General features: G+C 49.7%; 1 protein-coding gene across 12 annotated transcripts in view; it reads left to right on the top strand.

The window, feature by feature from the left end:
- SEC16B (SEC16 homolog B, endoplasmic reticulum export factor) overlaps positions 1 to 12,084 on the top strand; it is a 36,504-nt gene extending 24,420 nt beyond the window's left edge. For 6 of the 12 annotated variants that reach the window (XM_069480248.1, XM_069480252.1, XM_069480247.1 and 3 more), the window contains 12 exons: positions 1,734 to 1,874; positions 1,991 to 2,149; positions 3,024 to 3,137; positions 3,946 to 4,021; positions 5,318 to 5,617; positions 6,434 to 6,501; positions 9,142 to 9,294; positions 9,470 to 9,568; positions 9,973 to 10,084; positions 10,195 to 10,268; positions 11,249 to 11,347; positions 11,946 to 12,084. In XM_069480248.1, the coding sequence (XP_069336349.1) occupies positions 1,734 to 1,874; positions 1,991 to 2,149; positions 3,024 to 3,137; positions 3,946 to 4,021; positions 5,318 to 5,617; positions 6,434 to 6,501; positions 9,142 to 9,294; positions 9,470 to 9,568; positions 9,973 to 10,084; positions 10,195 to 10,268; positions 11,249 to 11,347; positions 11,946 to 12,017 (1,467 nt within the window). In that variant the 3' untranslated portion in view covers positions 12,018 to 12,084. Of the gene's footprint in view, positions 1 to 1,733; positions 1,875 to 1,990; positions 2,150 to 3,023; positions 3,138 to 3,544; positions 3,865 to 3,945; positions 4,022 to 5,317; positions 5,618 to 6,433; positions 6,502 to 9,141; positions 9,295 to 9,469; positions 9,569 to 9,972; positions 10,085 to 10,194; positions 10,269 to 11,248; positions 11,348 to 11,945 lie in introns of those variants that run through there. The other 6 variants (XM_069480257.1, XM_069480255.1, XM_069480256.1 and 3 more) reach the window with 4 other exon arrangements.
- Positions 12,085 to 13,405: the final 1,321 nt, after the last annotated feature.

Genomic DNA, 13,405 nt, shown 5'->3' with positions numbered 1-13,405 from the left:
GGCTCTCCCTCCTCCTGAGCCTCCACGGCCACCCTGCCCGGGGAGGGGAGCACCAGCCCAGCCCACGGGCTGCCCACCCCACCTCCTTCCAAGGCTCCTTCTCGGGTCTCTGTTGGACTCTTCTGTCTTCTACCTCGGAAAGTCCCTCGCACTCTGTCCTTGGCCCTCACCCTCCTCTCTTTCCTCTCAGGGCTTCAGCTGTGCAGGCAGTACCCGTCTCTATCCTCTTTTTCAACTTCTCTACATGATGTCCCTGTGTCACCTGAAATTCATAAAGACCACTGCTGACATCGTGTCATCCTCCTGTCCAAATCCTCTGTGTACCCTAAGATCCGGCATCATTCCTTCTCTTGTGAACGTTCCCCTCACCGCTCTGACTCTTGTGACTGAAGATTGGCCATCAGTGGTCTCAGCAGGGGCGACAGTGGTGCCTGGTGATGAAGCTGGCACGAGACGCAGCCGGTTAGTCTCTGTAAGGCACCAGGGCAGCGTCGAGGTCATTCAGCCACAGCGCGGGCCCCCCCGGGGGACCGCAGGGCCCCAGCTGATGTTGAACTCATGCTGCCTCGTGCTCGCTTCCCTCCGCGCTCAGGCGCCTCGTCTTTCTGCCCCAAGCAGCCCTGCAGGCACAGACCTCACCAGCGGTTCTTTCCATCTCCTTCAGCGCGTGGCATTCAGAGCACACGCAGCAACAGGAACACGCACACACACAAACACAGCACAGAACAAGTAAAACCTTGAAAATGACTGTATTATGGAGAAATGACCCATTTTGTGTCTTCTATTCTTTAAGCATTTTGCCAAAGACTCACCTTTTCGGGCAAAGCCTTGCCGGATTAGCTCCTCTCTCCTGGCACCTTGGTTTCTTTTTCTTTCCCTTCTTCATTCATCTCACCTCCCAGTTATTTGGGTGCAGGTCTGAGCTGATAGTAATGACTTAAACCAGTTTTATGACTGTGTTCTATGTGCCCGACATCGTGCTATTCTGCTTCGTGTGTGTTATTTCTAATCCTGCGAGGTAGACATGATTGCCCCCTTTTACAAAAGAGGAAACTGAGGCTCAGAGGGCTTATATGCTGCCAGCTCCCATCTCTTGCATCCCCTTTGCTCTACATACTTCGTGCGGATTATCTCATTTAACCTTCACAACCACCAGGGAGGTGGGTAGTATTAGTATTGCCATACTAGTGAGGAAACTGAGGCACAGAGAGAGGAGGTAGCTAGCCCAATGTTTCACACTAGTATGGGCCTCAGATTTGAACTTGAGTCCGTCTGATACCAAAGCCCTCATATTTGCCCTGTCACTCATGCCTCCGTGGAAACTGACCTTTTTTTGTCAGTACTTTCCACTGGCTTTAAGCCCCTTGTGCTGGGGTCTCTTTTTGCTTCTTTTATACATCCCTGTGGTGCCTGCTCCTGCGCCCCCTGCCCATGTGGCTACTTAGTAAGTAAATGCTCCAGCGCACGCTCCGTGGTGAGCAGGGCCTGGGAAGACTGCACTGATGTGACTCGCATCCTTTTCTCTGTAACGCAGGAATTGCGGGCTGGATTTGTAACTGTGCCCATGCACGAATAAAATATTCCAGATGGCACAAGGCTCTTGGTATTTGGATGTCTGAGTTAGCGGAAGCTGGCAGTCAGCTGACTTCCAAGAAGCCTTATCTACACTTCTGTCTCACTCTTTTCCTGTCCCTCCCCGGATGGACTAGTCTCTGGCCCTGTTCCCTTCGCAGGTGTATAAGCTCCTTTATGCTTCCCGTCTGGCAGATTACGGCCTTGTGTCCCAGGCCTTGCATTACTGCGAAGCCATTGGCGTGGCTATCTTGAGCCAGGGAGAGAGCAGTCACCCCGTGCTATTAGTGGAACTCATCAAGGTGAGCCTCTCAAAGGGTTCTCCACAGTTGTTTTATCTTCAATATTCAGAGAAAGCCATTGTAGAGCAGCTTCGACTCCACATTTCATCTTCTTTGAACACGCTGTAAAATCGCAGCTCATGGCAGGCTTTGACCACGTATGCACACCCGGACGTGATAAGCAGAGGCCTGACACGACACAAAGAAGGCTGCTCTGGACAGGTGGTGGTGGGGTCGGGGGACTGGAAGCCATGTGTGTGCTGCTCAAGAAATCCATTCTTGCGTCTGCTTTTCTGGTACAGTAAAACTGCATGCTACAGTGAACCATTCTAATTACAAAAGCTGGGTTTGGAAAATATATTTTAGTGATTAAAACAGGAAATGATCCTTATTAAAATGCTTTTAAATGCATGGAATATTTTATCACATGTGGGATATATTTAAAATAGAAAACAAAAGCATATCAACCTTTGGTTCCCAGGGAAGAAAACAGTGATCAAGCAAATAGTTGTTCATTAATTGAAGAAAAACCCATTAGCTAGAGACTAAAAAGGCAGCCTAATTTTTTGTTTTGCTTTAAATGGGGCCCAAGTGCTGGATTCTGTAACCCATAAAATTTGTGGTGCTGAACCCCCAAAGTCCCCAAATTTCTGCCAACAGGTTTCTGGTTGCAAGGAGCTCGGGGTCCAGGATAGATGATTAGGAAAGTCTGGGGACTTAATCATGGAATAAAGTCTTGAAGCACAAAGTAGTAGCAGTATCTCCTGGGAGCTTGTTAGAAATGCAGACTCCCAGGCCCACCTGAGACTTCTGGAATCAGAATTAGCATTTTAACAGGGTCCTGGGTGATTCCTACGAATATGGAAGTGTGAGAAGCACTGATGCGGAGCAGACAGCTCTGCAGAGAAATAAAGCTGAGTAACTGTTTCTCTTCACATTTTATTTAGCATCTAACCCCCCAGATGGGTTAATTGTTTACTTATAATGGGACGATATCTGCTGAATTTGCTGTTTCTCAGTTATTATTTATAATATAATTTGCAAGTGAGTTACTTTCTCTCTCCTTTTCCCTTATTGCCTCTTTCCCCCACGTCTGTCCATCTCTTATTTCTCTGTCTTCTTTCCCCTGTCTTACTCTCTGCCTCCGACCTGTCTGGAAACCTGGCACAGCTGGCAGAGAAACTGAAGCTGTCAGATCCTCTGGTTGTAGAAAGGCGCGGTGGAGATGGAGGCCTGGAGCCAGCTTGGCTGGTGCAGCTGCGGAGGCTGCAGGAAGGGCTGGAGGTGAGCGGGGCTGGAGCCAGGGCGTCGGTGGGGTGGGCCCTTTGATTCCCTCTTCCTTCCCTCAACTTAGCACAGGTGGGCACTGACACTGGCGAGTCCCCAGCCCCCACACGTGCCGTGGTCTCTCCCTTCACCCATGACTCACCACCTGTGTCCTGCGAAAGGTGGGACTCTGAGCGTCCCTGCTGTGTGGAAACAGTTTCCTATGCTGGTGTGTGACACAGTGGGGCACCCTTCCCAGTCACTCTTGCCACCCTTCCCTGAGGTCCCAGATAATATGTTTTATGAGCATCAAAGCTTCACTGTCTCCGCTAGGAACAGTGGATCACAGTGGACCTGTGTCACTTTCATGTAATATAGGGCAATTGCCTAAAAGACTTCTGGCCCTTTCCTTTTTGTTCTGACAGTTGCAAAAGCTGCTGGGTGTAATCAGAACAGGAATTGAAACAGGCCTCCTTCATTTTCCTTCTCCCATTTTGCTCCTGAAGAAAGGACAGAGTGGATTTTCTGAAGCACACACAGCCTTTCCTTCCTCCATCTGCCGCACACGCCGAGGCCTCTGGTGTCATTCCTTCCATTTGCCCTTTGTCTGGGGGACGGGGGACGACCCTGGTCTCCGGCCAGCTCTGCCTGCTCTGAGTGGAGCTGGGAGACCAGGGTGACCCCAGCTCCTAAGCTTTCAGCTGAGGCTCCCTTACCTTGTCACTCACACTGGAAGTTTCTTTTTGTCTTGATTTTTGAACCTCCTTATTCCTTGTTCTTGTTTTTCTTTGTGCTGCTTAAAAGGATTTTACTTTACTTTCAACAGCAAAAGCTAACAGGAGACCTTGTGGACCCTCATTCTGCTCGCTCAGGTATTTCAGGAGCCAGAGGAACGGCAACAGGTACTCAAAATGATGAACTGATGATATAACTAGCTGACACTCAGGCTCTGATTATATGAGGTGAAGTAATTCACAAAGACACTCGCCCTCCCCCTCCCAGAGCGCCTTCCTGGTCTGTGTGAATCTGCCCCAGCCTGTGGGCGCCTCCCCACGTGCCTGCTGCCAGCCTCACATACCTGAGGCTTCCCAGTTCCCGCAGTGTGAGAGCTTCTGCTTCCAGTGCGGGGTTTTAAATTCCTGGATGTGTTAGTGTTGCATTGTATTGTTAACTAATTGCTTTGCTTATGTTAGTACTTTCTCCCCAGCTGGATGACTGTCTTGGGTCCAGAGGCTGTGGTTGGGGACATCAGAAGCTCTTGAGTTTGGAGCTATCAGCTGCCATAGAACTGTGGATAGATATGTTCTTCCCTCAGGAGGCCTCTTGGCAAGTTGGCAAGCAGCGCGTCCCATTACCTCCATACTTGTCCTCGTTCCCGCGGTAGGGTCGGGAAGGCTCTCATCTCTTCCCTTCCGGCCATTTCTCAGCCCTTGGCACTCTCTCAGGAAGGAAGGGCAGGTCCCGGTTTCTGTCTCTGTAAAGGTGAAGGGCTGGAGGAGAGCCAGGCTGGGGCTCTGGATGGCTGCCGCCTCCCTGGCCTGTGTCCTGGGGCCTGGGGGAGCGTGCCCGTCGGCTGCCCACGCCAGTCCTGTGGCCTGTACCAATCACATGTCCACATCTTAGCTTGTCTTATCAGCAAGGTGCCTTCCAGAGCAAATGTGCTCTGATTATTTAAAAGCAAAGCCGGGTGTGGTGCGGTGGCTCACAACTGTAGTCCCAGCTACTCAGGAGGCCGAGGTGGGAGGACTGCTTGAGCGCAGGAGTTCAAGACCAGCCTGGGCAACATAGCAGGAGTCTGTCTCAAAAGAATAAAATACATAAATAAAAGCAAAACCATCATTTCTATAGTCTGATTTTGGTTTTTAACTGGAAACTTTCTAAATTTCAAATACCTAAGTCCATTAAAAACTCCTTAAAGGTGAGTTTGTCCCAAAATAATAAGATGTAGAGTTAGGATGATAATTTCTGCCCTCCAACCCCTCGTTAAAGGCTCAGAGATCATACAAGGTAGTGAGGGAAATAGCTCTGTCAACATACAATCACCCTGTGTTTTACTGTCATCACACTGTAGAAGCCACATCAAGCAGCCTTTGTGTCTGCTTTCCAAAGAGGACATGAGCAGGAAAGTTTCTGGTGTGATCAGTCTGTAAATGCCACAGTTCAGGTCTCACTTCTTTCTCTTTGCCCTGTGTCCTTAGAGAACACTTTCTACCAGGATCTTTCTGGACCTCAGGGCTACTCAGAAGCCCCTGGGCACCGCTCAGCCCTGTGGCCGACACCTGAGCAGAGCTGCGTGACCCAGCCCAGTCCACAGCAACCCCTTCCCCTCCAGCCTGGCTCCTACCCAGCAAGAGGGGGTGCAGGGCAGACAGGGGCACCAGTGCCTCTTTATGCAGTTCCTGAGACCCATCTACAGGGGACCGATGGCAGCGTGGCAGTGACGTGGGTTCCTGGAGGAACGGTCTGGGAGGAAACGCTGCAGACACACCCAGCCCCTGGTAGGAACTGGCAGCTAGGCTGGCTGCCTTGGGTGCGGAGTCTGGTGGGGAGGGAGCAAGTGAAGGAGGTGTAGGGGCCGCCAGAGGAGGGGGGTTGGAGTGGTGGGTGTGAGCATTACTGAGGCCTACGGGTTGTTGGCCACTATGCTGGTGCTGTGCGTGCATCTCAGGAGGATTGCTCTCTCCTGGTCCTGTCTACTTCTCCACTGGGACAAGCACAGCAGGACAAGCGGCAGCCACTCCTGGCCTTCCCTGACATTGCATAGTTTCTTGGGGAGAGATTGGAGGGTGGAGAAGTGAAGAACATGCCACCCGCACCTCACATGCATCGTAGCGCAGGCCGAGTCTTCTTTCTGCAGTGCTGCATCCAAGAGCTCCCTGGCAGGGACTCTAGCAGAAACTCTAGTTTCTGTCCTGGTCCTGAGTTTCTTCAGGGCCATCAGAGCTTGGACGGCAGGGGCCAAGTGTGGGTGAGCAATGCTGAGTGAGACCAGGGAAGTGCCGGAGGCCACACAGAGCCTCTAAGATAATGTCCAGTTCGAGACGGAGACACCAGCCGAGGGAGGGTAGTGGGGCTCCCTGCACTCCAGCTCCACGTGGCTCTGATTGCCAAGATTCCTAAGGAACGAACTTGGCAGTAGAGGTCGAGTTGCCCAGAGGTCCGGGGGTGGCTGGCATCTAGAGGACCGTGCAAGCCAACTTTTCATTTACTATGATCTGCTGGGGTTGTGGGCTCTGAGCTTCTGCTGCGGTTAAGAAAGCCGACTGTGTCCACGCAACTTCCAATTCTATTCTTGTTTTTGTTTTGTGCTACAGGAGAGAACACAGTCTCTCAAGAAACCTTCCAGCATCCTGATGGTCAAAAGGCCATTTCTAAACCACAGGTGAGAGAGAGGACAAAGCATACAAGAAGCTGATGCCCACACTAATGCTTCCGGCTTTTACCAACTGCCCTGGCCTCTCAGCCGCATGCAGACTCCCCCCAAGCGCCGCAGCGCTCTCTCTCCCACGGTGCACCTTTCTTCCTACACGGACTCCCGGGAGTGGGCAGGAGGCTGCGTTCCTGTCCATGCTCAGTCCCACCAACCTATGTCCACAGGGGGACAGGCAGCAGCGCTGGGTTGGGTTTTGGCCGCACAGATCTCTGCTCCCTCTGACGTCGTCTCACCGCTGCGCCAGATGCTCCCCGTACCCTGCCCCGTCATGGGAGACTTGTTGACTATTTCCCAGTTTTAACTTATATCTGGCTGTATTTCAAAGAGAGATCTATGGTAGCTGTGATAGCGCCTGCTTAGGTCTTTTCTCCTCAGCTAGGCTAGAGGGTCTTGGCGGTGACCGGTTCTAATTAATCACTCTGTCTCACTGCTCGCTGAAGTCACCCTTCCCTCAACAACGGGCCCCGCTGGTTCCAAACCTCAGATGTTCCTTAGCCTGGCCTGGTGGGAGGGTTACATCACGTCACTTTTTCAAGTAGAAACAGGGCTGCAGTTCTTAAAAAACTTTTATGTTTTACTGTTTTTTTTTCCTAAGGAAGTAGTACATTATTGTTATAGACAAATTTAAAAATAAAGTTTCATATAAAGAATCAAACAAACATCACTTTTAATCCAACAGTCAAATATTTCAGTTGAGTATTTTAGTTCTTCCCTTCCAATATTTTTAATATATGCATATATATGTAAATGTATACATATATGTGTATACATGTATATATGTATACATACATGTTTTTAAATGGTTAAGAACATATGTAAAGCTTTATTTCCTATTTGTTATTTAATACTATATAATGAGACTTTCTATGTCATTTATAAATACAATTTTTAATATTGGCATGACAAAATCCCGTGTATGAAAGTAGCACCATTCATCCATTTATTGTTCACAAATATTCGCTGAGCTCCTACAACGTCCCAGGTACTGTCCCAGGGGCTGGGGGTGCATCACTGGGTCAAACACAGCCCTGCCTCGTGGTGCTCAAGTCCAGCCAAGGTGACTAAAAGTAGGCAGCCATATGTGTGAGGCGTCTTCCTTCAGAAGGGCAGTCAAGGAAGGTGGCTCAGAGGCGGCCTTCGAGCACAGATCAGAACGGAGCTTAGGATGAGCCAGGTAGGTATCTAGAGGACAGGTGTTCAGGCAGAGGAGACAGCAAGAGCACAGCCACCAAGTGAGCTCCCTTGGTGTGATTAAGGAAGAGCAAGGGGCCCACTGTGCCTAGAGAGTGAGGGGCAACAGGGGAAGCTGAGAACCAAGGCCAGGGAGGCAGCAGGCCACGGTGACAGAAGGCCTCCAGGGAGCTCCGGTTTCAGTTGGTCATTCCCGCGTTGTCATGCATTTTGAGTATGTTGCTTTCCTTTTTGTTCTTCCCCCACTTCCTGCCTTTATTCACTCATATACAATACAGGTAGTGATGGGCATCCTAGTATATAAGCCCGTGTCTACGTCTCGAATTACTCAACCAGGAGACACTCCTGGGAGGAAAGGCAGGCTGCCTAGGTTTGAGCCTTGCTCTGCCGCTCACTGGCTGTGTGACCTTCGACAGGCTGCTTAACCTTTCCAAGCCTTAGTTTTTTCATATGTGAAATGAGATGATAGTAACAGTACCCACCGCACAGGACTGTTGTAAGGATTAAACGAGTCATTATATATAAAACACTTAGAACAGGGCCTGGTACACTTTTAAATACTATAGTCATTTGAATAAAAAATAAAGCTTTTTCTGTGTTTTGCCAAAGTGCTTTTCAAAGTTTGTACCAACTGTGCCTTATTGAGAGGGCAAAATGTAAATATAAGGGCAATATATTTGTATGATTCCACTTAATATGAGATACATAGAACAGCAAATGCAGAGACAGAAAGTAGAATATAGGTGACCAGGGGCTGTGGGGAGGGGACATGGGGGGTGCAGAGTGTCTGTTGGGGAAGATGAAAAAGTTCTGGAGATGGATAGTGGTGATGTTTGTAGAACATTGTGAATATACTTAGTGTCACTGAATTGCACACTTAAAATGGTAAAAATGGTAAACTTTATGCTATGTATATTTTGCCATAATAAAGTTAATATAAAAGGGCAGGAGTGTATTTTCATCCTTTTTGGTGCATATGTTCACAGTTGATCTTGAGCAAGTCTGTTAGGAAATGAGCTCTAAGATGAGTCAGGTTTGGTGCTGTTTTGGGGGCTTTGTGGGTCTCTGTGGGCCATTCCCTGGCTGTCTTCCTCTCTGCACTAGCATTCCGTAGCCCCTGCTCCAGGCCTTGGCAGAGTTCTGGAAACTTTATGGTTCTGGAGAGGTAGGGGAGCAGACCAAACTCCCTAAGACTAAGACCAACGTGAGGACTGGGTTTGGGCTCCGACTTTATCCTGAGACCTCCAGCGAGTCGTTTCTCATGGCTGCACCTTCGTTCCTCGTCAGTAGGATGTGATCTCATTCATTGAGCAGGTCAGGTGGGGACGTATATATAGATGTGTTTTGTAACCTGTCAGGTGCTATCCAAATGCTAGTTCTTATTTGCTCTAATTCCAGGCACCACTGGTTCCCAGAGTGCGAAGCGTTTCTGAGAGTTCCACCATTTCCGTCAAGGAGGATGAGGAGTCGTCCTCCGATGAAGCTGATAAAAAATCTTCCCAAAACACTGCATGGAGAGAAAAGCTAGGCGATGGGAAAGAGAGCACAAAGGTGGAGGGAGCTGTTCTTCTCTTGTCCTCCGGCCCCTGCCGTCCCTCCCTCGATGGTGGGGCCGAGCTGGAGCCTGGGCTCTGGTTGCCCCCCGCACCGTCACCTTGGGGAGTTAATCCCAGTCAGCGGGGAGAAGCCAATCGACAGGCCACAGAAGTTCCTCTTCCTCCTCCAGAGCTCAGGCTTCGGCTGGTTCAGCTGGTTTCGATCGAAGCCCGCCAACAACGTGCCCCCCTCTGGAGACGAAGACTCATCGGACAGTCCCGACTCCGAGGTAGCCCTGCGGGAGGGCAGGGAAGCTGCCGCTGCTGCAGCCTCTCAGAGGACACTGCCCAGCACCTCAGAGCACTCGCTCTGGCCCGGCCTCTGCCCAGGCCAAGTGAAACGGAGGTTTCGTGGTGGGAGGTTGTGGGAAATAAATTGGTCTTGTGAGGGCAAAGGCAGACTGTGAAAGACCGTAAGAAGTCAGGACGAAGAATGCTAACCTGAGAGGGCCGGCACAGGAGGCTAGCCTGGATTCCTGGGCAGGGGGCGGCACGAGGAAATAGTGTTTTGGGGAGAGCACCCCGGCTGTAGGTTGCAGGGGATGCTGTCGTTGTGGGTACAGGAATACAAGCAGGCTGGCATGAATTTGTTGGCCACCAATGTCACCAATGCTGCCTTTCTTTTTCCAAAAAGCAGGAGACCCCCAGAGCATCTTCTGCCCCCCAGGCTAGCCTGGGCCTCTCACTGACACCTTCCTCCGAGTCCCCACCGCTGCCAGGTGCTAGCGCCTTCTCCAGGGGCAGAGGTACTGCCAACCTGTGGTCCACGTGGCACTCTCAAGGGTCGGGGGGCGCCTTCTGGGATTGGGGGCCTCTCAGTCCTGAGCAGAGGAAATAGCTCTGACTTGTCTTCCAGGTGGGGGCGAAGGAGGAGAATCTGCATCCGGGGGAGGAACAGCTGTAGGCATTGAGATTGGAGGCTCGTCTGAGGTGAGCAGCCCGCGGGCGGGAGCCCAGGACCCCCGCAGGTGCCGGTGTGCGTGGGATCTGAGCTCCCAGTGTGGGCTGGGGGTGCTGCCCTGCCAGGGCCTGACTCGTGGGGGAGATAGAGAAAGCTTCCCCCTTAGTTTGCTCAGAATGCCGTAACAAAATATCAAGACTAGAAAGCTTAAACAACAGAAATTTATTTTCTCACAGTTCTGGAGGCTGGAAGTCTGAGATCAACGTGTCCCCAGGGTTGTTTCCTCTTTTCTCTCCTTGGCTTGAGGATGTCTGTCTTCTCCCTGTGTCTTCACATGGTCTTTCTCTGAGTGTGTTTGTGTTCAAATTTCCTCCTCTTGGAAGGACATCAGTCTTATTGGATTAGGGACTACCAACAGGACCTCAGTGTACCTTAATTACCTCTTTAAAGACCTTCTGTCCACATACAGTCACATTCTGAGGTCCTGGGGGCTAGGGCTTCAACATATGAATTTTTAGGGGGGCAGGGACACAGTTTAGCCCATAACAGCTTCCTTAGGTGAAGTCTGGGGAGCTGCCTCTTTCCCTGTCCCAGGAGGAGCCAGAGTTCACCAGAGGCCTTGGCAAGGGCTGTGATGCATTCCTGAGGAGTTGTCTACGTCCGTACGGTCTTTATGCCTATTGTTAGCAAAACGTTTTTATTTCTTACAGCCTGGTTAGAGTACTCTGGTAGTATTGATATACTATTTTAGGCCTTTTGAAGAATGTGTATCACTTTTTATGACACTATTAATATAATTTATGGTGGCTGCTTTTTCTTTCCAGTATTGCCACTACAGACCCAGGGCTTGGTTATGCTTGAACCACGTCTGTTTGCCTGAGATTCCTGAGTTCTACAAGGAACCTTCCCCTGTGCTTCTCTTGACTGAAGCTGATGCTCAGGGATGCTCTTGACATTCTGGAATCTGGCAACAGGCACCGAGAGCATTTTCTCTTCTTTTCCTTCACAGGGTGTTTCCCCTGAGCTCTTCCCCAGCCCTGGTGTTCTGCTTCCTCCTCCTCCCTTTAAAGGGGCTGTTCCTCTTTACAACCCGTCACAGGTCCCTCAGGTAAGGAAGCCCTCAGAAGGAGGGGTTAGGAGCACAGGTTTTGGATTCAGGAGACCTGGGTTTATAGTCCTAGTTTACCACTGACTCTATGTGAGTACTTGAGCCATTTGTTTAACCTCTCTAAGTCTCAGTTTCTGCATCTGTATAATGGGGCTAGTAGTAGCAACCTCACAGATATGTAGGTGAAGGGCCTGGTACCCAGAAAGTGCTCATTAAATGTATCTATTATTAATATTGCTCTTGACCTCTAACAAGGCTTGAGATGTAAGGGACACAGTTGGTGTTGGTGGCAGTGGTGTGGGTGTAGTGTCACGCTGTCCGGGGGATGAGGGATCATCGTACACTTTGAGAGAAGCTGAGCTTACTTGTTCCTCGGTGATCTGGGTGGACTTAAGTCTGCTAATGTATCATTTGGCCTCTCCTCTTTATAAACTTTCTTTTCATGATACTTTGGAGGTAAAGATGGATAATTAGAACACAGCCCTGGGAAGTGTCCTAGACAGAGGCTCAGGGTCCCTGGCTCCATCCACCTGGGCAGCCCTGGGAGGAGCCGTGCTTGGGTCTGTACACTAGTGTAACCTTTATTCTTCTCTTCCAGATGCCCATGGCCACCAGCCAGAGCCGGCAAAACCGCCTCGCGCAGCACCGCTATCCAACCCAGCCATGCTGAGAGTGAGCATGCGCCGGCCTCCTCTCTCGGGATCACCACTTCCACGTGGCTCTCCTCCTCCCAACCTCCCAGCCCCTCTGCCGTGTCTGTGACCCGGAGGTGTGTGCTCGCCTGTTGCTTCCGCTGGGCACTTAGCAAGCAAGAGGATAGGGTCTCCCAAGACTCGATTGAAGAATGGTGGGAATTACTTTGTCAGATGGAAAATCTGGCCCTAAGAGCAGGCTGGAATGAGCAGAGTGACATGGCAGCAGCACTGAGGGTGGCAGCATGAGACCCTGAGAGAAGTTGAGGCCTAATAGTCCCACAGCTGACCCCACTGGGCTCTGTAGCAGGAAATTGGGGAGGGGGAGGGGCAGGGGCTCAGAACAATATTCTAGACTAACTTTCAACTCCTCCCTGGCTTAGAGACTGACACATGGCTCCAGTTAGCAAAGTTTTTACACTGAAATTTGATGACTGCTACCCTTCATAATCCCCTCTTCAATGACATCTTGGCAGTGATCCTCTTGGTCCCAGTTTTGCACATATTTTCTATGTGGTTCAAATTAATTATATTTCTCGCACTTTCTTAGCTGGTCCTATTTTTTCGCATTCTGGCATGTGGCTATCAAGTTAGATTGCTGTAGGCATCATATTGTCATGGTAACTACTGAACCTAATGATGCAGACGGATGGAACATCAGTATAATAAATGATGGAAAGCGTTTCCTAAAAATTCCTCCCTGACATGAGAGGGGAGGATGAGTGCCTGATATTGTTAATACCTCCCTTCCTACCTCAGGTCTTTGCAAATTGATGTTCAGAGGGTCATTGGAGCCAGGCGGGGTGGGCATCTTGGAAATTTCCATTTCTCTTTTCAAATCCAAAATAGGAATGGCTCTTGTTGTTTATAAGATGTGCTGAAAATTGCTCCTCACAAAGAAATTTTTTTTGTCTGTGTAATTGTACATACAGGTTTAGTACTTTAATGTTCTGCAGTTCTGATGTTGATAGTGATTAAACCCAGATAATTTTATAGCAAATGCTTGTCTCTGGCTGGTTTTTGCAGGGAGAGAAAGCACACTGATGGTCTCTTCCCTGAAGTCTTTCTGAGAATGGTTTTATTGTGTGATCAGGTGTGAATAGCTGGAAAGAGCCCTTTGTTAATGAAGAATCTCAGGACTGATCCTCTTAACTTCCAAGTCTACTCTAATGTTGTTATTTTTCCAATGTAAAAAATATGGACAAAGCTCGTCTGATTCGAATCAGTCACTTCGCTAACTAAATGTTGCATATTTCGTTCCCTAAAACATTTCTTTCAACTCACAGGATTAAATTAGAAAAATGTGTGCTGAAGTGTTTTGTACCTAGAAGGCCCTTGGTAAATGCTGCTCCCCTTTCTTGCATAA

This window comes from Eulemur rufifrons, chromosome 8, assembly GCF_041146395.1.
Source record: "Eulemur rufifrons isolate Redbay chromosome 8, OSU_ERuf_1, whole genome shotgun sequence".
NCBI classification, from domain to species: domain Eukaryota; kingdom Metazoa; phylum Chordata; class Mammalia; order Primates; family Lemuridae; genus Eulemur; species Eulemur rufifrons.
This window is presented reverse-complemented; position numbering and strand designations above follow the sequence as displayed.